Below are 26801 nucleotides of genomic sequence, written 5' to 3' on the forward strand. Positions count from 1 at the left end.
AGCAGCAGCCTTACTAACAACTTCTTACCTACTGTTACCTATATCTTCTCATCAGGCTAATGCTGGTAAAGAGAAAGAGATTCCCCTCCTCCATAATCAGGAAGTTGTGGGTGGCTCCCTTGAAGGAGCCCAAGAGCTTGCTCTAAGTATTTTGACACTTGTGGTCCTGGGAAGATCTTTTGTCTTGGGACTGTGCAGGGTATTTCAGAGTAAGATGAAATTGCTTGGTCTAATGATGCCAAACATGTTCCTGCTCTCAGACGCAGTTCATTATGCTGGAATGGTGACAATCTATATGAGGTCTCCACTTCAATACAGCTAAAATTATTGGTCCATTTAGATTGGGGATTTATTTGTTGCAAATAAATAAATAACCTTTCCATCAATAGACTGACAAGTGTGGGGTGCTTGAGATGCTGGGACTGGAAACAATTTTATTTTATGTCTTCAACAAAACAGTGTTTAAAGTCATATTTTTGGAGCCTTGATGTTTTATCTTGAACACACAGCTGTAAATCAGGTGCCTCATGGAATTGCAAATCAAAATAGAATATGACTGGAAAAGGAAAGAATATGGCTTGTTTCTGACTGAAGAAAAGCTCAGAAGAGACAGGTATAACAGCGCAAGAGGAGAACCCCAGGTGACTTGCCTGGTGTCCATTTTCTAATGTATGCTCCCATTTCACCCGAGTTTCACAGGCAGTTAAGTTCTTCTTATAATAGTCTTCATCGTCCTTTGCCAGTTTGATTGCAGATTTTTCTAGGTTTCTGAGCAACTAAAATGAAAATATAAGTGCAGGATTGTTTTTTTAAAACAGTAATTGATTTCACTCAGCAGGGGCATTGCTTTCATAGGAGGTTAATAGGTGAAAATGATCTTTTATCTGGACACATGCAAGGAAGGAGAGGAAAAGGAAACATCTCTGTAATCACTAAGATTTACCAAGTAATGTAGAAAAATATGTGCCAGGAGAAATGTGCTATTATAGGCTATGGAAGTGCTGACAGAAGCTTCCCCAAAACTTAATTAGCAAACAGATGTGTGTCCGTCTGGGAGAGGAACATAGGACTTCCTGGATTAAGCTCCCTGTCTGCCTATTCCAGTTCATTTATCCGCTGTATCCATTTGGGCACACACCTGTCTGAAGGAGTACCTTTTTTTTGGTCTTTGGGGAAGCCAGCGGGTAGGAGCTTTCTGTATCACGGAAAAGTGCTTCATGGTCCTTGGTTAGCTCCTTTAACTTCTTCTTGGCCTGTCCCACAAATACAACATCAATAGAGTTCACCGTTAGAGTGAATATGAGCTACAGTACGAATCTCTTAGATGCCTTATTGTTCCATGACTTGGGAGTTGCATACAGCCCAAACCATGGGTGTAGGGGATGTCAAAAAGTCAAGATGACTGGTACAACTATGTGATTGAAGCCCCACTCTTTTTAATGCTCATTGTCCCACTGACTTTTTCAAACACACGCACACACACACACAGAGAGGACGTCCCTGGCCCGGACCCATAGCTTGCTGCTGATGACATTTAGATGAGATCTATTCACCATTGCCCTGAGAATATCTCATTGTTGCATACTGTTGAATGTAATATATGGTAGAAGAAAATGTACATTTTTTAAGAAAAATGAATTGTACCCTCCAGATTACTGTTTGTGACCATTAAAATTAATACTTGCGCTTACAAGTGCTGCAAAAATTTCACTGCAATTCATACTGAGCCTGTAGGCCAACCAAATTCTGGAGTTAGAATTTTTGTGTAACATGCAGATTTCTCCTATGCTGGAACAAAAAATCATCAGCATTGTAGTGAACAATGCAAAACCCAATATGTGCCTTGTCTTAGAATCACCTCCCTCCCTCTCTTCAAATTCAGACCCAGTCAGCGGATATCTTATTTGTAGTCACTGGAGATGCTCACGTCTAAGGAAGAGCTTCTGAATCCCATTTAGGTGACTGGAACCAATGCAGCAATTTCTGATGGGTAGGTCACTTCCATGTACAGTATTTTTGTAGGAATAAAAGATAAGAACTTGCCTTTAACTGTTGATGCCAGTTGCTGATAACTGCTTCAGCTGCCTTCTCAACTGTTTTATCTACCTTGGGGGGAAGAAACACCGCAATTATGGGGGGGGGGAAATTATTGTTTCAATGTTAAGTTTCCATTTTTAATGTTAGAACTGACTGATACCATTTGGATAAATTACTTTGGGGAATATAACCTAGTATATTTAGTTATGTTAGACTTTTTAACAGAAGGTAAGATCTAAATCTTAATTTTAAAAAAAATGCTCATTATTTTACAATACATAATGAAAAACAAAGTCCAAGGGAATAATAGTTCGTATTTCTTTCAGAGCAGGACTTGTCAGAAGCATCCGTGTCCCATATAAAAACGGGATGGGCTACCTTGACTTTTTAAGCTACCCCTCCCCATGGACGCCCCCACGGTCTGCCACAGAAATACGCTGCCAGAAACTTTATAGTGAATTGTGTAGGAAAAGGAGGGGGGAGAGAAAAGTAGAATTGCACAGACTGACATGTACCATTGCACACCATCCTAAGAACAACTCTGTCATTTTCAGCCTGATCTCCCCTTACCCTTATCACCAAGTTGAGGGTTTTTTATGTACCTTGTTTCACAAAGCATTTTACAGTACCTCCGATCAAATTGGTCACAAAGGGCAGAATGGGTACAGGTGTGTCTTTAGGATAGAAAGATTTTCTACCTGAGAGACCTTTGAAATGCGGGTAATGCCTTAATCCCGTTTTGCCAGATCACACAGCAAATTGTTGATTGGCTACTTAGTACTCTAATGATGCTCTGCCAACAATATGGACAGTATGGAATAGTCTTCATGGACTTCATGGGAAGCAATAGTGGACTGAAGACAGCTTCGCCTTTTGCAGAGCCAACAACCACAGCAGAACAAGGAGCTGGTGAACAGATCGGGCCTTGAAATTCCTGCCCAGATAAAAGGGAGGACCTGGCATCACCCATGTGCTCTACACAGACGCTCCCCACAAGGAGACCATAAAACAGCAGTCTCCAGTGGATTTTATTGCTCTGGGAGCTGAGAGAAAGTCAGCTTTGCCCAAGCTGTGGTTCAGAGCCTTCAAACGGTCACTGGGTTCACCCACTTCTTCTCTTAATCACTCCAGGAAATGGCTTGTTAACTGCTTTTTGGAAATTAAGAATTTTCAGAATTGCAAGTTTCATCACACCGGGTGATTCTCCTTCAGTCCTTAGCAAAAGAAGTTATACGTAACTTTTAAAAAGTCTGAAATAAACAGCAAAAGGGTGATTAGAACATTATTTTTGGAAAGTTTTAAATGGACTAAGGGGCCAGATGGACTGGAAATAAGATTTTGAAACTAATTATAAGAATCCTTCCTGTGGGTTGTTTAAAATCCTATTAAAAATATATGAAGATTTTGAATCCAAGTGCAAGAAACCCTCCTGTGGGAAAAAGTTGTGGATTAGAGAAAAACATGATAAGACTTTGAAAGCTGGACACTAGAGGCAACCAGAAAGAGCTAACGATTATAATTAAAGGAGAAGAGACCCACTAATACAGAAGGGAGAAAAGTATTTTAACTGTGGAAGAATTCAAGGTTATTTGGTAACAATGCACTCAGAAATTTCTCTTAAGTTTGTCTGTTACCATAAAAATGGGTTTAAAAGAGGAGATAGAAGAGGGTACAACTGAGAACCAGGCTGTTTTGGATATGGATTTAAAAATGGTGATATACAAGAATAATATGGAAGAAGATGTTACACAGGACTTACAAATGAAACTGGCTGATTTCTCAATAACTAAAAGGGATACACAAGTAATAAATCAGGATGTGGACAACTTTCCTATCTTGGACTTACAAAAGAAATATGTTATACTTACGAAGGAGTTCCTTTAAAAAGACAAGGAGAAAATGAAAAGAAGTCAGCTTTTGGGACACTATTTAAAGGGAATAAACATCAAGATTTTTTAAAGCAAAAAGAAGGAATATAAAGTTGGCTTATTCAATCAGGGTTAAAAAATATATATGATGTTCTTTCAAGTAGCTCTTAATGGGTTTTTCTTGACCAGGACTGAATGACCAGGCTTTAAAGATTTGTTTATAGATAAGATATGGGAAGAAGAGGTTTTTTGTTAAAATATAGATGTTGCTATTTCTGGTAAGTGTTAAGAAGGAATTTCTGAGAGAAGACAAAGAGAAAATTACATGAAATTAACTTGTGGGATACTATTTGAAGGGATTAAACATTAAGATTTTTAATATGTTGCTGTTTCTGGTAGCTCTTAATGGATTTTTTTTTACTAACCAAAAGATGGAGGCTTTAAATATTTGTTTATAGATAAGAGATAAAATATGGGAAGATTTTTTTGTTGTATTTTTAGAGAAAATGATAAGTTACTGTGTTAAAATAAAAGAAGGGAATATGAAACTGATTTATTTGACTAAAATTAAAATATACTGTATATATTGTCATTTCTGGTAACTCTTAATGGACTTTTACTGAATAAGATTGAATGACGAGGCTTTATAATTTGTTTATAGATAAGAGATGAGATATGGGAAGAAGAGATCTTTGGTTGAAATGTTAGAGAAAGTGATAAGTTACTGAAATTGTTTGTCCTTGTCTTGATGAAGGGGGAAGCCATTTCTTTATAGTGTATTTTTTTTCCTCTTTTTTCTTATAATTTGTTTCTTTCCTTTCCCCCCTTTTTTCTCTGCACTTTTCATTTTTTTAACTTTTTTATATTTTTCTTAGTTTGCATTAGCTTTTTATTTTTTATTTTTAAATTTTAATTAAAAATTATTATATAAAAAAAAGGAATAGTCACCAGTACATAGTCACCCTGCTTTTGCCCAGTAAAAGTCATGGCACTCACTGAAATTAGAAGCCCATCCCCAAAGGCCACATGTAACCTTCTTTGCACCTTGCATATTTTAAAATTCAGGACTTGAGGGAGGAGTCAGTTCCACTGTAAACCATATCCAAGGAGAGCTGGTCACCTATGGTGACCATCACCCACTTGGGTTTGTTAGAGACATGTATCCTGAGGCAGGTGAAATGGTTTTATTGGGATGACTTTCAGAAGAACCATCTCAGATATGGGCAATAAAGACAGATTTGAAAGGAACTGTTGCCTTTACGTCTTGGTGACATGAATGACTTCCCTTTTTCTAGCGCACCTTCTTCTTCCATCGTCCCTGTTTGTCTATGTCTCTAGGGATGTTCTGCTAGCTAGTGTTGGCCAAAGTCACTTCTGCTCATACTGCTATCTTTGCAACATGTTCAGACCTGGGGAATGGGTGAGGTTCAAATAAAGACTGTTTTTTCCAGTGAGAGATATTTAGATGACAATCTGTGGTACAGGCTTGAATCCTAACCAGGATCATGGTAGGCCCAAATGCCACGAGCAAAATGTTGCAGTACATTATCATAAAAACAAGGGTCACTTGAACTCACTATTTTTTTCTTCTTCTCGTGGTCCTGCAGGATACGATTCATTGGGTTTATCGATTCTGTCTGAATGGTTTTGCCAAGCTTTCTGGGCACAGGACATAAAATATATACACCTATATTATAAAAACTTGCCTTCTCAGAATATTATTTGCCAGACAACCACAGCCGAAATGGTTGTAAATATCACCCTTGCAATCTCCTCAGAGCAAGCAATAAAACTGAAATGTTTATTGTAGAAGTTTTAAAGCCCTTCCAGTCCTCCGTAGCCTTTGAATAATGGACCAGATTGTACTTACCTGTGCAAATCTGATGCAGATTTCAGCTCCTCAGAAACACAAAGTGAAGTACTATGAATACAGCTAAAGAAAGGAGACATTTGTTTTTATTTCAGCTTTTGAATGACTGAATTATGATTCCTAAAATCCCAGGCAGTATGTTGTTTTTACTAGGTTGGGGTTTACATTTTCATATGATATATTTTGGAAATCTGAGACCCAGGCAAATTCTACAACAGTAGTTTTAAAAGATGAATTACAGATGTGTATTTTTAAAAAAATCTTTATATCATAGGTTACCAGATCTCTTCTTTGTTAAGACAGCCAGTTTGGTATAGTGATTAAGGCACCGGGCTAGAATCCAGGAGTCTGTGAGTTCTAGTCCCGCCTTACTCATGAAAGCCGGCTGGGTGACCTTGGGCCAGTCACTCTCGCTCAGCCCTGGGAAGGAGGCAATGGCAAACCACTTCTGAAAAATCTTGCCAAAAAAACTGCAGGGACTTGTCCAGGCACTCTGAGAATCAGACACAATTGAATGGATTTTTTTAAAAAATTGCTTTATAGAACTGAACACTGGGAAGCAGGCTGGCTATGTTTGACAACAGTTTTGAGGCAAAGTGACACCTGAGTGATGTGTAGTTAAAGTGAGGGCTGCCCCATTTTTTTCAGTATTGGAACATTTTATTTCAATTCTGTTATGCAGATAGAGCAGAGGGACATTCTGAGGTCCCAAAGTTATATATGGACCACGAACCCCATTTTTTTTTCCAATCTGATTGCTCCTGTTGAATAATAGTGTCATAATCTTCCCTATTTTGGGGTGGGAAACAAAGACAAACCCCAGTGTAAGCTCTATAATGGCTTTAACATAGTTTTTGAAAACATGGAGAATTCTCTCTCCCAAGCTTCCTCTGAACCTCTCTCTGCAAAAGAGAAAATCCTGACTCCATTCACATTAACTTTGCACCAATGCTTTACTTGCTTAGTCCTCAGCCATGCCTAAACACAATTGCTTCTAACAGAGATTGCTCGTGTCTGGTATAGAGTATTGGCTGAAATTAGAAGAACCATTCCCCATTTGTGGTCTGAGGACCTCTGTTAATCCACAAAGGTACTGTAATGGTCAGTGGTGGACACCAATATAAAATAAACATCTCAGAAGATAGCCAAGCCTCACATGATGGTTTTAGGTGAGAATTCTAAACTCGCATAATATCTGGTAACATTACACAATTTCAATGGTTTTAAAAACATTTTGGGAAGCCTGTGGAGTCCCCGTGGGTACCTGCAATCACCTTATTACCAACCGTCATGCATGGTGGTCCTCAACAGGTTCCAGTTATGATGCTGTTGCTGCAGTTCTCAAATGGAAAAGATCAAGAAATGCTGGTATCAAACAGAGCAACTCTTTCTAACCATCAGGGCTCTGAGTTCATACCATTTGGTCAGAATGTATGACTGCAGCATGTCCAGCAAGACAGACTCCTCCTGTCACACCCAGAAGAGAGAAGATTTGTACACTTGGACTTCCAACAACCATCTTGGGCTATACGTCTTCACCCATGAAGAGAGTCCTAGACCGCTGGTGGAGGAAAAGAGTGTAAAAGTATAGTTATCACTTACTTCACTTTTATTTTATTCAGCATTTTGGCAAGCTTGTTTGCCAATTTCTCCAGTCCTTTACCATATGTAATCTCCAGACTAGTCCTGTTGAGAAAAGAATCAATGGGCACCTATTACTCCTATAAGTTAAAACTCTGGAAACTTCACCAAGAGAGGAAAAAAATCAGTGTTGTGTGTGTATGTGTGTGGGTGGGGTGGGGTGGGGTAAGTGGGGAGACAGGACTCTATACAGCAAGAGTTAAAATGATAGTTTCAATCTTGGCCCAAACTGCGCTAGAGCCTAAGCAAGCCAGATTCTTCCACTAAACAGAATCTAATAAATATCACAAAAGTCAGACTTGGAGGGAGTTGAATACTATTTTAAAGCAAAATGGACAGATTCACCAGTCCCAGGACAACATTAGAATGCTTAGTTTCTCAAAGTCTGAATCATGGGCAGCCTCAGGAATTTCTCCATGGGCAGGAGGGAAGAATCAAAGCCACAGGGCAGGCTATGCTTGCAATTTGCATGTGTAGCCTGTACTGCTCTGACCTCTCTCTCTCTCTCTCCCCTTCTCTCTGTGGATGTGAGCTGTTAGATTTTTTTATTTTTTGGAATAACCATCCTTCTCATAAATTTGACAACTTCACCTAATTAATCAAGGAAAAAAGCCCTTGTTCTAGAATAGGAACATGGGAAGGTGTTTTATATCAAATCAGAGCCTTGCCTATCAGGCTCAGTAGTGCCCACACTGACAGGGAGCAACTTTATAGAGTTTTTTCCAGTCTTACTTTGGAAGGCCAGAGAATAAAACTTCTTCATAAATAGTGGAGACTCTAAACTGCAACCTCTCCTTCATTTTGGAAACTTTGATGGGCTTTTTGTAGAGAATAACAGTGGAGCATGAGGCATTTATGTATTTAGAAGATTTATATGCCTCTCATCCCCTTAATGGTTCTAAATAACTTACAAAACTCTTTTGTAGTGGTGATGGAGAGAAAGACAAAAACTTGGGAAGTGTTTGGAGCATTTAAAGGGCCCGTTAGGGTGGCCCGCCCCAGGCAACTGATGGACCCTATGGGGTTCCAGAGGGAGCATGGGGTTTGTCCCGAGGACCTGTCAGGCAGTTTGGCTGAGGCCTTGGCTACAGCCTGGAATAGGCATATAACTGAAGTCCTTATTGATCAGATTGTTCCAATGCAGCCTCTCTCTGTACTGAGCCTGGGGTGCTCTTCGGTTTTCCAAAGAGCTCCGGGAGATAAAATGCCAGAGCGATGCCTAGCACATCATTGAAGAAAGACGTGTGAATCTGACTGAACACAATTAAAAGCCCATACTCTGTCCTACATCATGGTGATAAGGGCAGTGAAAAGTTGCTATTTCCTATCTTCCTTTTTGGGGGAAGCTTGTGGAAAAGGTGGTTGAACAACAGCCACAGAGGATTCAGGAGGAAACAGATTATCTGGCCCTTTTTAAGTCTGATTTCAGACCAGGGTACAGTACGGAGACAGTGCTGGTCACGCTTGTTGATGACCTTTGGCATAGCTGGGATGGGAGTGGTGCATCCATCCTAGAGTTCCTTGATCTTTTGGCAGCTTTTGATACTCTTGACCACAGTATCCTTCTGGAATGGCTGTGGGGGTTAGGATTGGGAGGCACTGTCCTCCAGTGGTTCACATCCTTCCTCAGCAGTCGGTCCCAGTCGGTGTTGATAGGGGTAGAGATTGCATCCAAGGCCCCTCATGTGTGGGTGCCTCAGGGCACGATGCTCTCCCCTGTCCTGTTTAACATCTACATGAAACTACTAGTGAGGTCATTCGCTGGTTCAGGGTTTAGTATCATCAGTATGTATCTCAACCCCAAGCTGCACAGGTGAAGCTGTTGATAAATTAACCCAGTGGTGGAGGCCATTTGGGTCTGGATGAGACAGAACAGACTTTGGCTCAGTCTTGGTAAGACTGAGTGGCTGTGGCTGTTTGGCCCCCCCTGGGGTCATGGATCTTACCGTTTTTTGGTCTGGTTACCATTGTTGGGCTGCACCTCCCCATTTAAGACTGGTGTGCAACTTAGGGGCCCTTCTGGAGTTGCAGCCACTGCTTAAACAGCAGATGGCAGCTGTTGTCAGGAGGCCCTTTGCACAGGCTCATCTTGTGCACCAGTTCTGCCCTTTCCTCAATCAGGAGGCCCTTCAGAAAGTTACTCATTCCCTGGTCACCTCACAATTGGATTATTGCAATATGCTCTACATGGGACTGCCCTTGAAGAGCACTCGGAAGCCACCGCTGGTTCAAAATGCAGCAGTGTGAACAGTAACAGGCGCCTTTCAATATGCCCATGTGTTACCACTGCTATGTGAGCTGCACTGGCACAGGGCTGGGTATCTGAGGGACTGCTTGTCTCCAATGTTTCTGCCCACCTGATATGTTGCAGCAGAATGGGCACGCTCCAGTTTCCCTCTATTAAATGTTGTTGTCTTCTGGGACTGAGGAAGCATGCCTTCTCTGTTGCGGCCCCCAACCTCTGGAACAGCCACCCACCCCCTGAGATATAAGCAGCACCTTCTCTCCTGGAGTTCTGGAAAGCTCTGAAAACCTGGCTTTGATCCCAGGACTGGGGTTGATGTATTAATGTATTACTGTATTTCTGAGGCCCCTATTTTGTTTGATTTGTGTAGTTTGTAAGATCGTTTTAGCCTGGGCTGTCGTGTGGTTTGATGTTTTCTCTGTTTTTATGGATTTTTCAGTTTTGTACGCCACCCATAGTCCATTGGAGTTGGGCAGCTAATAAATTTGATCATCATCATCCTTTACTTTAATATTGGTCAACCACTTTTCTGTCATCAGCTAACTATTCTTGCATTACTTGAATGTTATATTATACTGGTTGGTAGTCCTTTGGGTTCAAAGAAGACATGCTGTTGTGCAGTTCATTTGTGGACATGGAGGTGGCTGGAAGAGCAGAATCTAGCACAATAGGGGCACTGGAAGTCCATTGTTGTGGTAACTGTGGGTGTTATTGTGTGATGCCGCTCACAGTATTATACTATACTAATACTGCTGGAATTATATATGTGTTTCTGGAGATGCAGTTTTTGTGTCTGCACTTAGAATAACAAGAATAACAATGACAATAATAATAATAATAACAACCAGAGAGTATCATATCTGCTGCTATTATGACGGAGCAACCCAGACAGCTGGTCAACCAAGAAAAATACGCTTGACTAAGGAAGTGGGATACTAGGTCTATACTTTTTAAAAATAAATAAACCTGGTTCCAGACAATATATTTCTATCAGGAACTAAAATGTGAAATGAGTGAAATCCAAGGGTATTGTTCAAACCCTAAAAGGGGACGCTATCAGGCATGGGGTGGAGGAAGAAAAGCAACTTAATTGTCAGTCAGAAGGCAGATCAATCCCCTTAAGCTCCATTTTGGAGGAAAAGCAGGCGACAAATCTGGTACACAAAGAACTGCAATCCCAGGTAGCGATGCCTGTGGGTGCTCTCATCTGAATGCCGAAAGCAGCATCTGGATGTTGCACTGCCAGCTCTGCCCCTCTGGGGCATGCGCACGATGTCATGATGCATGTAGAAAAGGAGGGCACATCTTCTGTTTGCCCTCCCGTGAACCCAGCTGTTTCATGCTTCCTTGAAATGCGTATTTGGTCTAGCCTCTGCTTTCTAGGAACACATGAGAGACTCACCACATCCTGCCTAAAAATACCAGAGAGGGCTCTCATTTGCAAGCGGTCATAAGCCAAATTGGCTGGGCAACACCCAGGTCTGCTTTCAAAGGACCAGAGGGGTCCTCGAGCCAGGAAGAAACAGAAAAGAAACCTGTGAGGCTTACTTGCTTCGAACTGTTCTCGGATACTCCATAAACTTTTCTGGGCCTTAACATATGCCAACTACAACTTCCATGTCTTCCCCCACCTCCTGCCCCTCCATATATGCCCAGTCCCGCATACCAGGATACTGGATGAAAACACTGGACTACTACCTGTGTGGTTGTCATTCAGCCCTCTTCCCTTCTCCAAACGTTAGCCTGTTACAGTATATGAACCAGGCCGGGCTGACATCCCTCCCCATTTCTCAGCCATCACCCTGCTTTTTGCAACCAGCATCTAACCAGGGCCTTGCTCTGTATTCATTGGCAGGAGATGTTTTACATTCTTTAGAAAGAAAGAACAAAAATCAACTTCTTTTTAAAAGACATCAGCTACAAATACTACTCTCTCTCTCCAAGTGAAAACTGGGAATCTGGGATTATGGTTTATCAGGATAGGTTGGCAAATGTCCTTCCTTGCCATTGCAGATGTTTTCAGTCATGTTTATGACACTAAATTAGAACTGACACTTTCCTTTCCTAAGGGTTCCTTGACTAGAGTTCATGCATGCCTTTAAAAAGGGGGAGGGAAAGAATTTGAAATTTAAAAAAAAACCCAATAAAATCGGAGGAAACAGGACAGAGAGAGATATTCTGCTCTACCTGGAAGTGCCAGTTCAGAGGAGTGGGGGGAGTTCAGCTAGCTGCACCCAGTGCTGGTTCTATCTCTGTGCATGCACGGAGATACCACCCTCCCTGCAAAAAACTCAACAGCAACAACAATGAAACAAAGTATTTAACCAGTTCCAACAGGTCATTTGGAAACTGATTGCTGCCAAGTTCATAAACAACATAAATACTGTAAAATATTGTTTACACTTTAATTCAATAAATAACTTTTATTTCCAGCATTAGTGCAGATCCATCACTGATGGAGAAATAATTATTTAGTTGGGCTTGGAAGGAAGTTAATGGATTTTGCACCTTCTTTCAAAGAGTGCTTTTCTTTTGCAGACACCTCTTTACCGAGGGAAGATGGATTTTAACTTTTTCAAAACAACGGATTTTCAAAAACCCTCTTCCAGGACATGCCGCTCCTTGTACTGACAGGAGCTATCTATCATTCTGGAAATTTCATCCTTCCCCACTGCTCCATAATTCATGTCACTCAGCAGCTCCCATTAAAGTCAGCACCACTCTCCTAAGAATTCTCATTTGCACTGTCAGGAATCAGTTATGCCCTGTTCACCCTCAGCGCTCATGTAATTTACATGAGAAAATTGGTCTCCGTCTCTCAGCCACTCTTCCTGGCTTTGACTAGAATGTAATCCATCAACCATGCTCTTCGAGTGAGGGGTGGGGCAGGAGTGGGCTATAAGAAAATGTATAGGACAAATAACAGGCACACAGTTAAATACAGTTATTACAGACAGAGGTGATCTAACTGGATCTTTTGGAGGCACTGATTACAGATCTGTATGCCAATTCAGACACAAACGTACATACGTTGAGCTGTTTCTCTTGATTATTCCTCATTTGATAAGTTGCAGTTGAATATCTGAAGCAGCCTCTGTTGAAATGTGTTGGCTTTGAGATTTGGGTAATATTGGGTCCATGGGTATCTAATCTTTTTCACAGGCAAGTGAAAAAGCACCACATACTCTTCAAGAAAGAGGCATTGGTGCTCATGCTTTGCAGACAGAAGATCCTAGGTCAGTGTTTCTCAACCTTGACAACTTTAACATGTGTGGACTTTACCTCCCAGAATTCCCCAGCCAGCCTTGGTGGCTGGGGAATTCTGGGAGTTGAAGTTCACATAACTTAAAGTTGTCAAGGTTGAGAAACACTGTCCAAGGTTGCCAATTTTGATATCTCTTGTTTCAAAGGCTTAGGTGGCAAGTGGTGACACAGAGCCTGGGAATGGTTGCCAACCAGTAGGGGAGGAAGTGACCTGCTTAATTCACTGAGATGAAAAATTTAAAATTAATTTAAATGGAAACTTTAAAACAATCCCAGTTGAAATCAGAATGCCTTGAAATTAATATTTGGGGAGATCTCCATGTTCTAAGATGTTATCTAGAATTTAAATGTTTAAATGTGAGAACAGCTACTTCTCACACCACCCCATTAAATTGTATATCTGAAGTGGTTTCCTTTTTCACTTCATGTTTTGTGTGAACACAGATCTTGTACATAGTTTTAGGAATTACTGTGTTATGTATGAGCAAAGGCATTGTAGTTTATTCAATAAACCACAGTTAAAACAAGCCATGGCTTACTGCAGTGTGTGAATCCAACTAGTACTGAGCCAAATACTTGCCTGATTCAGAATCAGGCTGTTAAGAATAGCTCAGAAGAAGTTGTATATTTTATTATCTCAATATTATGAAAATAACTATAATGCTCCAGCATCTATGAGAGGAAGAACAGTGATTTTTGTTCAACTTCATTTCTCCCTTCCTTTAACTGCACAGATGGTGAAATGTTTCATTCTATTTATAAAAGCATCACTTTCACAAAGACATTGCATACAAAGGAAGTCCTAAGGTTTCAGATGCAAGACAAATCTTCAGTGGAATGGCAATTGCTTTTTGGAATGCACAGCTAATGAAAGCTACTCAAAATATCTGACAGCAAAATGAATTGGGTTTTCAGGATGAAATAAACTGCAGCTAAAAGTCCTTCCTCTCTCTTCAGTGATAAATATATCTTAGTAGATCTTATGGCATTTTTATTATGGAGTTATAAAATCAACAATAATTGCTACAAAAAATATCTCCTAACCTAGAGATACAATTGATATGAAGAAGGTAGAAGAGTACATTTAAATTAAATGTAATCCATTTTAAATTAAATGGAACAGTTTAAAATTATTCCCAGTTGAAGTCAGCAGAGCTTAAAAACATTAGCCAGTGAGTTTCCTGTGTTGTAGGATGTTATTTAGAATTTGAATGTTTTTTGGAGCAGTGAGGGTGTGACTATCACACAACTCCATCACCTTGGACCTCTGAAGTCATGTAGGATGAACCAAGGTAAAGATGTGATTCAATGATTCCCATGCCAATTAAGATTTTGTGAAAAAGTGGCCCTCCAACTGTTGTTAGACTGTTGCTTCCATTGTCTCCATTCTGTCTCCATGGCAGCTGAGACTGATCAGGACTGTCATCCAACACAATCTAGAAGACCATAGGTTTCCTATCTAGGCTGTAAAGTGAACAGACTTGCAAGATTCTGTTAATGTAGCTTTATAATAAAGCAAAATTCGCTTATCTGGTCATGTTTCCTGTCTGGTCTACCTGGTAAGGCTGACATCAATCTTGCAAGTCTGAAAGTACCATTCTCCCACTGTTTCCTTTACAGCCTGAGAAACTAGGGAGGATCCCTTCTGAGCCTCTTGCCCTGCCCACTATCCAGCTGTGGGCTATGCTGTCTCCTATCTGACTGTTCCCTAGGCAGCATCTCTTCACCCTGTCTCCCAAGGCCTTTCCTACATACCATTACAATACAAGGGAGCGTTATGATCAAGCCAGACAAACATCATGGAAAATAAATAAAACCCAGGTGTACAATATTATTCTAAAACTTGTCTTTTGTCTCCATTGTCTCAGCTGCCCTAGTAATCAGTGGAGGAGTAAATTAAACACCTGTTACAACCAATTCAGTCTCATCTTAAAGCCATCTTAAAGCCTGCTCCAAGTGACAGCAACTCTCTTCCTTCCCAATTTTGAAAACAAAAACAAATTCAGCAGCAGAATTTGTTGAATTCTCTCAGGCTGATCATACTTACCTCTGTTGAAGGATCGATAAGAGTTGCTTGCAGTAATTATCTCCATTTTTAGAATACTCTTTCAGCTCTTGATATGCCCGATTATGCTGAAACACAGCACATGGATTGAGTCACTTACAGGGTTTAACATCTGGCAATATTTCAAGCCTATACTAGGGTGACCTGCTATGTTGTTCTGGCACAAAGCATTTGGAACTGTCTGTACCCGCACAGGTGTGTGTGTGTGTGTGTATGTATGAGAGAGAAAGAGAGAGAGAGAGGAATGAGTGCCAATGATTCTTCCCAGAGGAAACATTGGGAAAAAAGGGAAGGAGACTTAAAGTGATAATTTATCTCTTAAACAGATGAACCAGTGAGATTATACACAATGCCCAGATTTGTATGTGTGCCTGCACAAGAATTTCAACTGCGGAGTTGCAGCCATTTCTGAGTATCTGGCATCTCCACCCAAGAAACTGAATGCCCAGCCTACTCAGAAAGAGATGCATTCACAGTATCACTACACCTTCTTTAGCATCCACCCAAGGGTACATGCCTGCTCTGTCATCTCCCTCTTTCCAGAATATCAGTTTTTCTGTTCCTAATGTATGACTGATGTTAATTTTTTGAAGGCATTGTACATATTAATAGAGCTGAAGAGCACAAAGCAGCAGAACCTAAACCAGTTTGCACCCACATGCAATGGACCCAGATCAAGCAGAGAAAGACAGTAATTCTGCTACCTCCATCCCAAAATAGTGGCCCCTATAGACTTTCTGTGAAATAGTTGTAGCTTCCAAAGGGTCAAAATACACTTGATGCTGTGACATGTAGATGTTATCCTCAAGGATGTTTGTGTTCCTTGTTTTTGCAAAGCATCTAACCAAAATGAAGTTTGAACCATGGCACAGGATTGAGGGCGTAATTCTTTCAAGCTGTCTTCCAGTCAAAATCAGCCAGTGATGAAGCTCAGAGAAAGAGTTACATGCTTTGGCTCCCTGCCCTGATAGTTGGTCCTTAAGTCCTTAAGGTTCCACCAAGGATCAGAATCTCTTACTGGGGCAGCAGACAAAGGCGATAAAATAAGTGACCCAACAAACAAGGCTGTCTTCTCCCTACTAGGAAGGGCACTGCATTTCATTTTCCTTTCTCTATGACTCTTTACACCCAAGGATTGTTTCAAAAAGTTGGAGGAAGTTTTGCCTTAACTCTGCTGGTAACGTTTTGCAGCCTCACCCTTGACCTGCCATTTGAGTGACAAGAGTAGTCTTTGGGCTGGAAAAAGTTAGGCACTATCTGATGTAGGACAAGGGTGGACAAACTTTTATCGGCAGAAGGGTTACAGGGGGAACTTTGGGTGGTATGTTGGGGCTGCAATTCAGAAATGGGACAAGGCCTGGCACAAATTATATTTGGTTAAGTTAAACTCCTGTTCACATTAGATTATTTAAACATTAGGATTATTCCAATATACTGTATAATCCCCCCACTCGCTGGTTATTTTGGTTGCAGCTTTAGGAAGGAGTCTGCTGGCTGCACCCACAGATTCTCCGCCTATTAGCTTCAGCAAAGAGAGGACGGAAGGAGCTGTTCCAGGAGAGGACAGGCTGGGCTGGGAAAACAGGTTAAGTATGTGCAGAAGGAGTGTCCTGGCAAAGGTGTAGTTTTTGAGTGGACACAATCCTTGTGGAAGCTATTTTGTGGCCTTGCCCATGTCATGCTTTCAAAATCTCAAGAATGTCCACCAGCCCCAAAGGGGAGCCTCAAGCAAACAAACAAAACATTCAGGAGGGTCCTATGCTGCTTGTGCTCTTCTTCATTATGTTTCTTTTCCTCCACTTCCTTTTTCCCTTTTGTCCCCAACATCTTCACTTCTCCAGGAGGCCTCAAGTTGGCCCCACTCTGAGAAAGTCAAGATGCTGGAGGTGAGCAGTAGCATGCCTCAACTTTTGGGTATGCGCCAAAGGAACAGAGATACTTGCTGCCTGCTTAAGGAGGAGTGAGTGGGCTGGAGATGGAACATCTGGGAGAGTGAAAAGAGAAAGGGGCAAGGGTACTTAGAGCACCCAGGAATCCATGGTTCAGCTCAACCCAGAGGCCAGCTTCCAGGAAAGAGCCCACAACTTGGAAGTGCTGTAGGAATGATGAATTCCTTCTGCCTGCCTGCCTCCAAGCCCTTGTGAAGCTGCAATCTGAAATCCCCTTTCCAAGCTGACACCCGGTCTCCTGGTCTAAGGGAGAGACAGAAGGAGAGGAGTTGCACAGAAAGGCCCATGTTCCACTCACCGTGCAGCCAGCAAGTGGGTTCTTCATTCTGAATTGCCTGCCGTTGCTGTAGCATTTCCAGTTCAGTCTAGGTCTGAGGCAGGGAGTTTCACGCAAGCAGTTAGGTCAGATGAGCAAAGCAAAACACAAGATAATTAAGGGACTAGCCCAGTGGCTGATTGTTATCTAGTGTCTTCCTGGTAGACAAACACAAATCAAAAGGCTAGAAGCAGTTTGGGGAGTGTTTTCTGTGCACTTTTTATCAGCCTGCAAGCGGAGCACCACTGTAGAATTAAAAGGGATCCCAGTCGGGTAGAATTGGCAAGCCCTCCCTTGCCACTCGGCTCCTCAGCCATGAAACTCAGTAGGTGACCCTGGACCAGTTATGTGTCTGAAACCTTTACTGATGGGAAACCCAAGGCATCCTCACTGGGTTGGAAGGCTGGAAAATCAATGTAGCAATCACTTCCCAGAGAACCAGTGGCAAAACAGAACTATACCGAGTAGACATCCCTGATAGGTGTCAGATTACAACTTCCATAACCTCTCCTCTCAAACTCCTGCAGCCCCTCCCTTGCTGCATATCCATAAGCAGGTTAAAGTTGTTTGAGTTCAGTGACTTTCTCTACTCTTTGTGGTAGAAAAACATAGGAAAATAAATGCTAGGTGCTGGAGACACAAACAGGAAAGATCCCTCTCGCTGTCCTGCTTCTTAGCTTCTCTTTGGACCTAGGTGGCTGCCAAAGATATTGAACTCCACTCCCAACTCTTGGGATATTTAAATGCATCTATGGACATTATCCAGTCTGGACTCATGAAAAGGGCCATGGAAAGCACCCAAAGAAGGGAAAGGCCATAGGTCAATGCCAGTGAGAGAGGGAGATGGTAAAGAAGCTGCTGGTAAATGTTGGACAGCTGTAGTGCCACGTAGGCCATTCTTGATGTTCACAAGCAAATGCATCTTATTCCTTTGGGGCAGCAGCTGCCAGACAGGCATTTCTGCTATTCCCGTCCCAATCCTCCCTTGACGCATCTTGCAAGGATATTGAAGCAATTCAAGGTGTGCCCATCTTTTTTTGCTCAAGACAAGAGCAAACCTGGGCAAGACACACCCAGGATTACATAAGATATTTTCATTCAAGGTGTAGTAGGATAGGTTTGAAGAGATCATAATAACGGCAAACCTGTTCTGTAACTAGCTAAAAAGGAAGACTAGGCTTAAGGACTATCTATCTCTGATAGTTTCTGCCCATCCTGTATGATCAGACAGATCGAGCATACTCTAAGTCCCACTGATCAAACAGCATCACCTGTCAGGACCCAGGAAGCACACCTTCTCTTTCACAGCACTTGCCTTCTGGAACAACATCCCCCAGAGATCAATATGGCCCTCACCCTGAGGGTGCTTAAAAGGTCTGTGAAAACCTGGCTGTTTCTCCAGGCCTTGGGTTAAAGTGGGTGGCAAGTCCATTATAGAATTTTAAATGTTAGTTTGAACTCTTCTGGACAGATTTCATTCTTTTGTTTTATTCTTCTTACTGTTTTGAATGTTGTATACCACCCAGAATCTGTATGGAGTTGGGTGGCCTTCTAAATTTGACAAACAAACAAGACACGTTGGCTCAAGAACAATAATTTAACATTGCGTGAACCAGAACAATAAACAGTTATTTATTCAACAACTGTAGTTAAAAATTATAACTTAGTGTGAAGTGTAAACCCAGTCAGTCATACATGCAGCAAAAAATAAACTCAGGTTGTGTTGACTCATATTTGATGTTTGCAGAAGTTGAACAGATGTCTGAATCCAGGGAGGCCAAACAACTATTCCCAGGCAGTCCAATTTGTACTAAACATATTCAGTAGCTGTGGAATATTAATTTGAAACCGACAAACAAAAATGGAGGATGGGTGGGGAACACTGTTTGTATCCCTTGAGGAGAGCATGGCTCCTTAGTGCCCTGAGCAGCAGGTCTGCTCAGGATGTAGATACAATATATTTTATTGCAGATCCCTCTTGTACATTCTGGGTAAGAGTTTAGTCCTCTTTAGAGCTTCACCTGAATATATGGGGATTCAGGTGGGCAGAGAATGCCCTCCAGGCCCTGAAAGTGAGGTATAGCCCCACTGGCCTGAAGGGAAATGCCTCTCCAAATACCATCTAGGACATTAGAAAACAGAACCGTGCTCTCAGGAAGATAAATGTGTTGAGCAATTGCATAAATCAAAGAAAGAACACCTGGGTCCTCTAGGTGCTCTGACCTACCTATTTTGTAAATTGTTAAACAAAGAAGCAACAACAAAAAGAATCCATACTCACCTTCATTTTCAGAAATGCCTCTAGCCTCTAGGTATTCTGTGCAAGATGAAAAAGGGTGGCACTAATGCTTCATTTGGAAGGCTGTTTAAGGGAAACCTCAGAAAGACCTCCTGAGTGCTGAACATGGAGTAATGGACTTAAGGTACATGGAAGTAGCCTCCACCTGAATGTTAGCAAATACTTCTCAGTAGTAAGAATAGTTGGATAGTCCAACCAATTACCAAAGAAGATGGCAGAATCCTTTTTTCTAGATACTGTCAAGCTGAGCCCAGCAAACATTTGTTGGGGATGCTTTCAGCTGGATTCCTGCACTGTGCAGGAAATTCTATACAAAATAAAGGATGAAATTCAAGGAAATCTGCACCAAAAGGCTATACTTCAAAGCCAGTAGCCAGTACCAACTTAAGCAGATTTTTCTATACAAAGTGTTGGTTGAGCTTTCACTAAGCATCCATCTAATATAAAAAAGGATTTTAAAAATGTATTGGGAATGGCAGCAAGACTTCAGCACATTTATTTTTTGCCCCCATGGAATCGTTATTTGCTGCATGTGATCCCGCACTATTCTAGCAGTCATTCCATTCTCCCTTTAGGAAAGCAGTACTTTGCAGGGAATGGTGCAACCAGGCCAGGGTTTGTTAACCAGGGTTCCGTGGAGCCCCAGGGTTCCATGAGAGGTAACTAGGGCTTCCCTGGGAGACCACAATTTATTTTAAAAAAATATTTCAAACTCGGGCAACTTCACATTAAAGAGGTAAGTTTCATTCTTTATGTTTAGTAAAGAATGTTAGTGCATATATACAGGCATACCCATGAAATGAAAATACTGTGTCACTTCTGGCCTATATTTGAGCTTGAATGTGCAGGGGTTCCCCAAGGCCTGAAAAATATTTTAAGGGTTCCTCTGGGGTCACAAGGTTGAAAAAGGCAGGATTAGGTCATTCACTGATTTTGCAAAGTTGAATTTGACTTTGGGTTAAAATATGTCCTTGGTATTGACAATGGTGCCTGAAGCATTGTCAATACTAAGAAATACTCTGCCCACTAAAACAATCCCAAGAATTTGCCTCTTGAGATTATTTTGATAAAATACAATTTACAAATATCTATCTCATTGATAAGAGGATCTTCCATTTGTGCAAGTGGAAACTTTCACTGATTCTTCCCTTCTCAATCTCTTTCAGAGGCATAATTGCTACAGGGACAGCAGAAAATGGGGAGGCTTCACTAAAGGAAACCTGTGCTGGATCAGATAGCCTTTTCTGTCAGGATACAGCTTGTATCCAAATGTAAATGGGAACTAAAAACAGTGTTATGGGAAGATACATTTCTACATGGATGTTCTATGATTTTTGTGTGAAGTTTGCTTTCCCCAAAGCGTTATTCCATTTCTAGCATGACTTTCAATCAGGGAACATCAAGATGGTAGGAGTATAGCAGGAGTAGCAATGTCCATGCAGCTCTCTTCCAGCGCTATCCAAATCTCCTGTGAGCAGTGTTGTTCGACCACGCGCTTGGTGCCTGAGATCAGAGCTTACTGAAGGCTGGGCAAATGTTTCCATTTACAGTTGGAAGGTCCGTTGTTTGTGTCTGTGTGATCCTCAGCTATAATGTGGTTTGGGCTTACCATGCTTTATGGCTTGGCATGAAGTGGGAGTCCAGCTCTTGTGGCTTATAGGACAAATAATAGCTTAGCAACATTTGTGAATCCAACTTCTGGTTAAGCTGCTTAGAGGACTTTAGCCTAGGTTCAAGCCTCGGGTTTCCCTCTGTAATCTTTTAATTGGAAAGAGAGCAAATGAAAAAAAAAGTCCTAATGCTTAGTGTTTATTATGAAAGTGTTTTCAAATCTAAATTCACAAGATAGATTGATTGATTCCAAGTGTTTCAGAAGAATGGTTCTTTTTATATTTATGAAAAAAGGAAAAAGCAGCAAAATCCAAGGCTATGCACATTGTTTTGTTTTTGACCATGGAATATGCCAGTAAGTTCTCATAGTTCCAGGAGTTGCTCAGACTGTTAGATTGTCTTGAAATTTCAGGGGGAAAATTGCACCCTTGTGTCCTGAGCTGACCTACTGAACATGGCACAGGGCCCCAAAAGGGCCTTACTTTATGGGGCACACATGCATACCTCTTGCAGCCCACCGTATTAGATTGGTATGCATCATGCTTCGTTTTGATCCGACTGTCATTACCAGTGGGTATAATGACCTTATTGTAGCATTAACGCACAAGGCTAAAGTAAAGGCTGAGATAAATACCACCAAAACATACATATCCTTTCCCTCTATTAAAATAAAGGGACCCATTTCCTCGGTATACAAGCTGAACCAGGCACTTCGTTTTCATTTCAGTCAAAACTTGCCGCAGTGGAAGCTGCACAAAGAAATTTCCTCCAAAAACGCGAGACAATTCTGAAAGAGAGAAATTAAAGTTGGGCAGTTTAGCGACATCCCATTTGTCCAAGGAGCACCCTTGTAGTAAAATAAAAGGCTTTTTGATAGTTTCTGATTTGCAGACAGGCTGGATTTGGAGTACTTTGATCATTCCCACAGTAGCATGTAGTACTTTTATTACTGGACCTGAGAATTCAGGAAAACAACAGGAAGTATAACATCAGACAATAATTAAATAATTAAAATGTTAATAACAAGAAAGAATAAACTATCCCATCTTCTTCTTCTTACAGAAAACCAAAGTTTAGGATGTGGTGAATGTGTGTGTGTATATATGCATGCGTATGTACATATATGTGTGCTTGCACACATACACGCCTATTTATTTGTGGTGAAAAGAATGAACAGTAATAGCCCTAAATGCCAAATTCTGGCATGTACTGTTAAAATGACGACAGACTGTATAATTGACCTGAACCCTCAGCATATTGTGTAATCTGTATCTTTTTATATACTGTGTAAGACATTCTAAAGAAACTGGCATTCAGTTAGATAACACTTTGCCCGTCATTTATTGCAAAATGTGGCATTCATGCAAGCAAACAACAGGCTCAGCTCCAGTTGTAGAACATCTGGAACAAAAAGGTGGTTTCACAGGCCATCAGTCTGAAGAATGTCCTCCATGATCACTCCAAGAAATGTTTTTGATAATGTGTGAAAATGGATGATTAATCTCCTTCGGTAATAACCCCAACTCAAGCTTTTAGGCCTTACACATTTATTCTTCTAAAAGACAAAAGAGAGATACCTCCATATATCAGATATAAGAAAGAAGCCCACTCCGGCGTATGGCAGTAGGAGGGAGATGTGCTTCTCAGGAGAATGGCACATAGGTTGATCTCATTAGCAACCAATATTGAATATTTTCTCCTTAAACAAAAGGAAGATTATTTTACAGAAGGATATAGTTCCTTGTTTGTAGGATATGCAAGGAAGGGACAGGAAGTAAATTCTGGATGTATGTGTCCTAACAGTGAGAATCACACTGAGACGAGGAGTAGGTCTCTAGTGTTTATTACTGCTACATAAACAGAATCCTAACAAACTGAATAAGCGTGGGAAAAACCCAGACATATAAACCCCAAAAGCTAAGGTGGGCCTGATCTGTGTCTCTTTGAATGGCTGCTTAATTCCTCAGTACTACGCATGCGTTTTCCACCCTGGATGGGAGCCCCTTCCTGCTCGCCATCATTACTCATGACAGTATGCACCTTCCCCTCCACTGTATGTAGATTTTCAGTATGAACCAATGCAGGGGATTAAGCTCCAATTAAGTGTACTATTAAAAAACAGGCAATAGAAATTTGGGGTGGGAGGGGAAGGGAATAAACAGTATCTGTGTAAGGGCCTAATTACAAGATGAGTGCAAAGCTAAAGTCACATTGAAGTTTCTGAACCAGCCCTCTATATTGGGTCTTAGGCAAACCAGTCCTCTGATAAAGGAAATGGCAATCTGCATAACAGAGGCAACATATGAAGCAACCCATTGAACCAACTCAAAAATGACAACAGATACATGTAGTATTTCTTTTTGGCATTTTTAATCTGGCACTCTACAGTTTGGATTGGAACTGCAGATAAGGCGTCACATTTGCAACTTCACTGGATGTACACTGAAGAGACTTTCGTCTTCAGAGGTGTATCCAATCTCTCTTTTTAAAAAACACTCCATTTCTTATTTTAGTGCGTTCCATGTCAAATGTTAACAGAATAAATGCACACAGCTATAGATCTTACTTTACTACTCCAGGACTGGCTAATGAAACATTCAGTCAATCTAAAGGCTACTAACTCCCATAGAGTTTTCTTCATTTTTTTTCCTATGCTACACATTCCAGCCACTGCATTTCTTACTCTAGTGCAAAAAGGGACCAAACAGCTTTTACAAATGAAAACTTTTAAACATTTTTTTAAAAGAAGCTACATGAGAAAATACTGTTAGAGGCAAAGGAATGCCAGATGGATTCTAGGAGGTCTTCCTGTGACCAATTCCTTATTTTGGCCTGGGCTTTTTGCATGCACAAGCATGGGAGAACACTGAGCTTATGCACATGGCAATACCGTCCCCATTTTCTTACAAGGCCTAGGGTGCAAGATGGGGCATCTTTCCAGGGGACCCTTTGTGGCATTAAAAGAGACCAAATCTGCTGGGACTTAACACTGTTTACTTGTAGCTACCATTTTAGAGCCCCAACAGCATACTATCTCAAAGTTTTCTAGTCATCTGAGGTGCCAGTGAGTTGAGTTAGATTCTCCCTCTTTTATTTATGTAATTGCAACCATCATATAGGCATTGGATTAAATAGGCCAAATCTCTAAATTAGGGATTGCTTTCAACACAAACTGAATGTAAATCAAACACATATCTATTTTGACTATCTTACTTGATCACAACTCACGCCCTGTTCTTCATGCGGCCCTTGTAAACTATCTGCACAAAGGACTTCAGCCTAGCTTCAAAGAGTTGGTCTTGAGTCAAATGGTGACAGCTTCAGAATGACAATATGGAAATAACAATAGAAACTCTGGGGCCAACTAAATTTTAACTGGTATCTATGAGGGTACTAATACTGATTCAGAGCTCCTGTTAATTTTCCCTTTCTTAAACTCTTGAGATTAATGGATTATGCAGAAAACATAAAGAAATGTTTTCCATATTTGCATTTCAAGAGATTTCAAGTCACACAAGTAACTGATTTTTTTCTTTTTTGCCAATGTATTTGCATACACAAGTCAAGTGACCAGTGTTCAGATCATGACTTAACATTCTTTGGGTCCGTACAACAAATCAGAACACTCACAAGATTGGGACCAGCATGCCTACATCCACTGGGAAGATAGAAAATACCAGTTGGGTTGGCTTCAGAAACAGTCACATGAACTCCTCCTTGATATAAATGATAATTAGGGCATCTAGTTATTTAATCTTCTTTTTCCTTCAAAGCCTCTCCCCATATAATACAGACAAGTAAAATACTGTACAATGTTTCTCAAGATGCAGATGTGCAGCAGCAAAAAAGAAAAAAAACACCACCCTCCCAAATTGGCTTAGAATTAACTTCTGGCTCATTTGAACTGAAAGCAGGTGCCTCTTAAGCAAGGGATTTTTGTGTAAAATAATATTCATTCAAATGAGCAGCCCATCCTGTCCCCACCAACAATACATTTAAAAACAGTGTATAGTTCAAACACAGGTTTACTGTCATCTATCAGAATTAGGCCTTCAGATAATTCAGTCTCTCCTCTATACCATGCCTTTAGAGCCCATGTTATTTCTAGAAAGACATTATTTCTAGTTGCTGTTCTTTCCTTTGTCCTAGATCTTCAAACACTAACTTTGGCATATGTGACTTTTGGGCCAAGCAAATGTATATCTTCTGAAATAAATAATTTTAAAAAGCATCTACATGAAATTCACACCATTTGTTCCAGATGGGGCCAACTAACTGGCAAAATGGACTCCCTGCTCTTACTTACAACAGCCCATGAGGCCTTGACAACTGCTACAAAGGTGGTTGGAGCTATTCTTTCTGGATAGAGTTCTGAAACTGGATATCCACAAAGCACAGTGGGTGGAAGCACCTTTTGTGAGTGCAATTCTCCTTAGAAGAAAATGTCTTCTTCTGATTTTCAGGAAACCCCTCTCCCCCATTTCCCCAATACCAGACTATCTCATATGTCAAGGTTCCTAACCCTAAGATTTTTTTCCTACAATACAACCACCAGGATAATGGGGGAACACTCTTCACTGCTCTGCCTTCTACAACACAGGAAGTTCTAGAAGGGCCCTCCAAAAGGGCCCTCTCTAGGCACTCTCTCTTGGTGGTGGTTCAGATTTCACTCTCCTGTGAAAGTGAGTTTGTGTAAAAGAGGAACAGGAATGTGTGTGGGGTACAGCCCTCCTGGCTTATCTGTAGTGGTACTACAGTGAATCTACTTGCACCATGTGTGAATAGTTTTCACTTCAACTAAATAAATATATAAATAAAAGAAGCTGGAAAAGAAGTGACAACCTTCCAGCCAGCTTTGTGCTGCTGGAAGAACTAAAAACAATAACAACCACCTCAACCAATTGATAACTGATTGAATCATCCCAGCTCAGGTGTTCCTGATGCACAATTAGGTCACTTGGATGGTTTGATCAGACTCTAGATAGTATTCTTGAACAGCTGGAAGGGCTAGCGAGGGAAGGAAGAAAAAAAAGTGTGCTTATACTAGCTCAATTGGACATGCTTGAAAAATTGACTGAAACAGAAAATTTGGGGTAGCATCTGCAAGGTAGGACCTATGTTGAAGATGAGTTAGTTCATTAAGCTTGAAGCCAAATCAAATTTGCCACTAATTTTGGGGGTTAAATCAATTATAAATTTTGATCTTATAGCAAGTATGGGTTAAAGTGGATGTTCAAACTGACCCTGTTAGATAAAAATACCAACAAACATTTTAAAATGGGGGAAAGTGACGATTGTGATTGTACCAGCAAGTTCTAAAGTCAGCATCTTTCAGCAAAAAGATACCTTGGCCCTCCCACCGCTAAATAAATCTAGAATGAGTCATGAACATGAATGAGTGGTTTTGCAGTAAGAGAAATCTGAGCAGGCACCTACAATATCACATACTGGCTAGAGAAACCAAGCACAAAAAAGACATATCTTTAACCTGGCAATTTCTAACCCTTATGAAGTCCAAAAGAGAATCTTGAGGAGGTTTTCTTTTTCATCAGGAAATCTTCTCAAAGTAAAATATAAAATAAATAATACTCAAAGACTACTGAAGAAAGTACTGCTCCCATCTGGTCAGGTATATA

At 40.9% G+C, this 26801-nt stretch overlaps 1 protein-coding gene across 1 annotated transcript in view; it reads right to left on the bottom strand.

The window, feature by feature from the left end:
• NOSTRIN (nitric oxide synthase trafficking) overlaps nt 1-17264 on the bottom strand; it is a 37776-nt gene extending 20512 nt beyond the window's left edge. Inside the window, exons 1-8 of the mRNA XM_063318225.1 lie at nt 17238-17264; nt 14973-15058; nt 7378-7461; nt 5776-5838; nt 5483-5564; nt 2044-2106; nt 1155-1253; nt 651-776 (exon numbers count right to left, since the gene is read on the bottom strand). Coding sequence (XP_063174295.1) covers nt 651-776; nt 1155-1253; nt 2044-2106; nt 5483-5564; nt 5776-5838; nt 7378-7461; nt 14973-15058; nt 17238-17264 — 630 coding nt within the window. The remainder of the gene's footprint in view (nt 1-650; nt 777-1154; nt 1254-2043; nt 2107-5482; nt 5565-5775; nt 5839-7377; nt 7462-14972; nt 15059-17237) is intronic.
• Between the last annotated feature and the right edge of the window lie 9537 nt (nt 17265-26801).

Source organism: Candoia aspera, chromosome 1, assembly GCF_035149785.1.
Source record: "Candoia aspera isolate rCanAsp1 chromosome 1, rCanAsp1.hap2, whole genome shotgun sequence".
NCBI lineage: Eukaryota > Metazoa > Chordata > Lepidosauria > Squamata > Boidae > Candoia > Candoia aspera.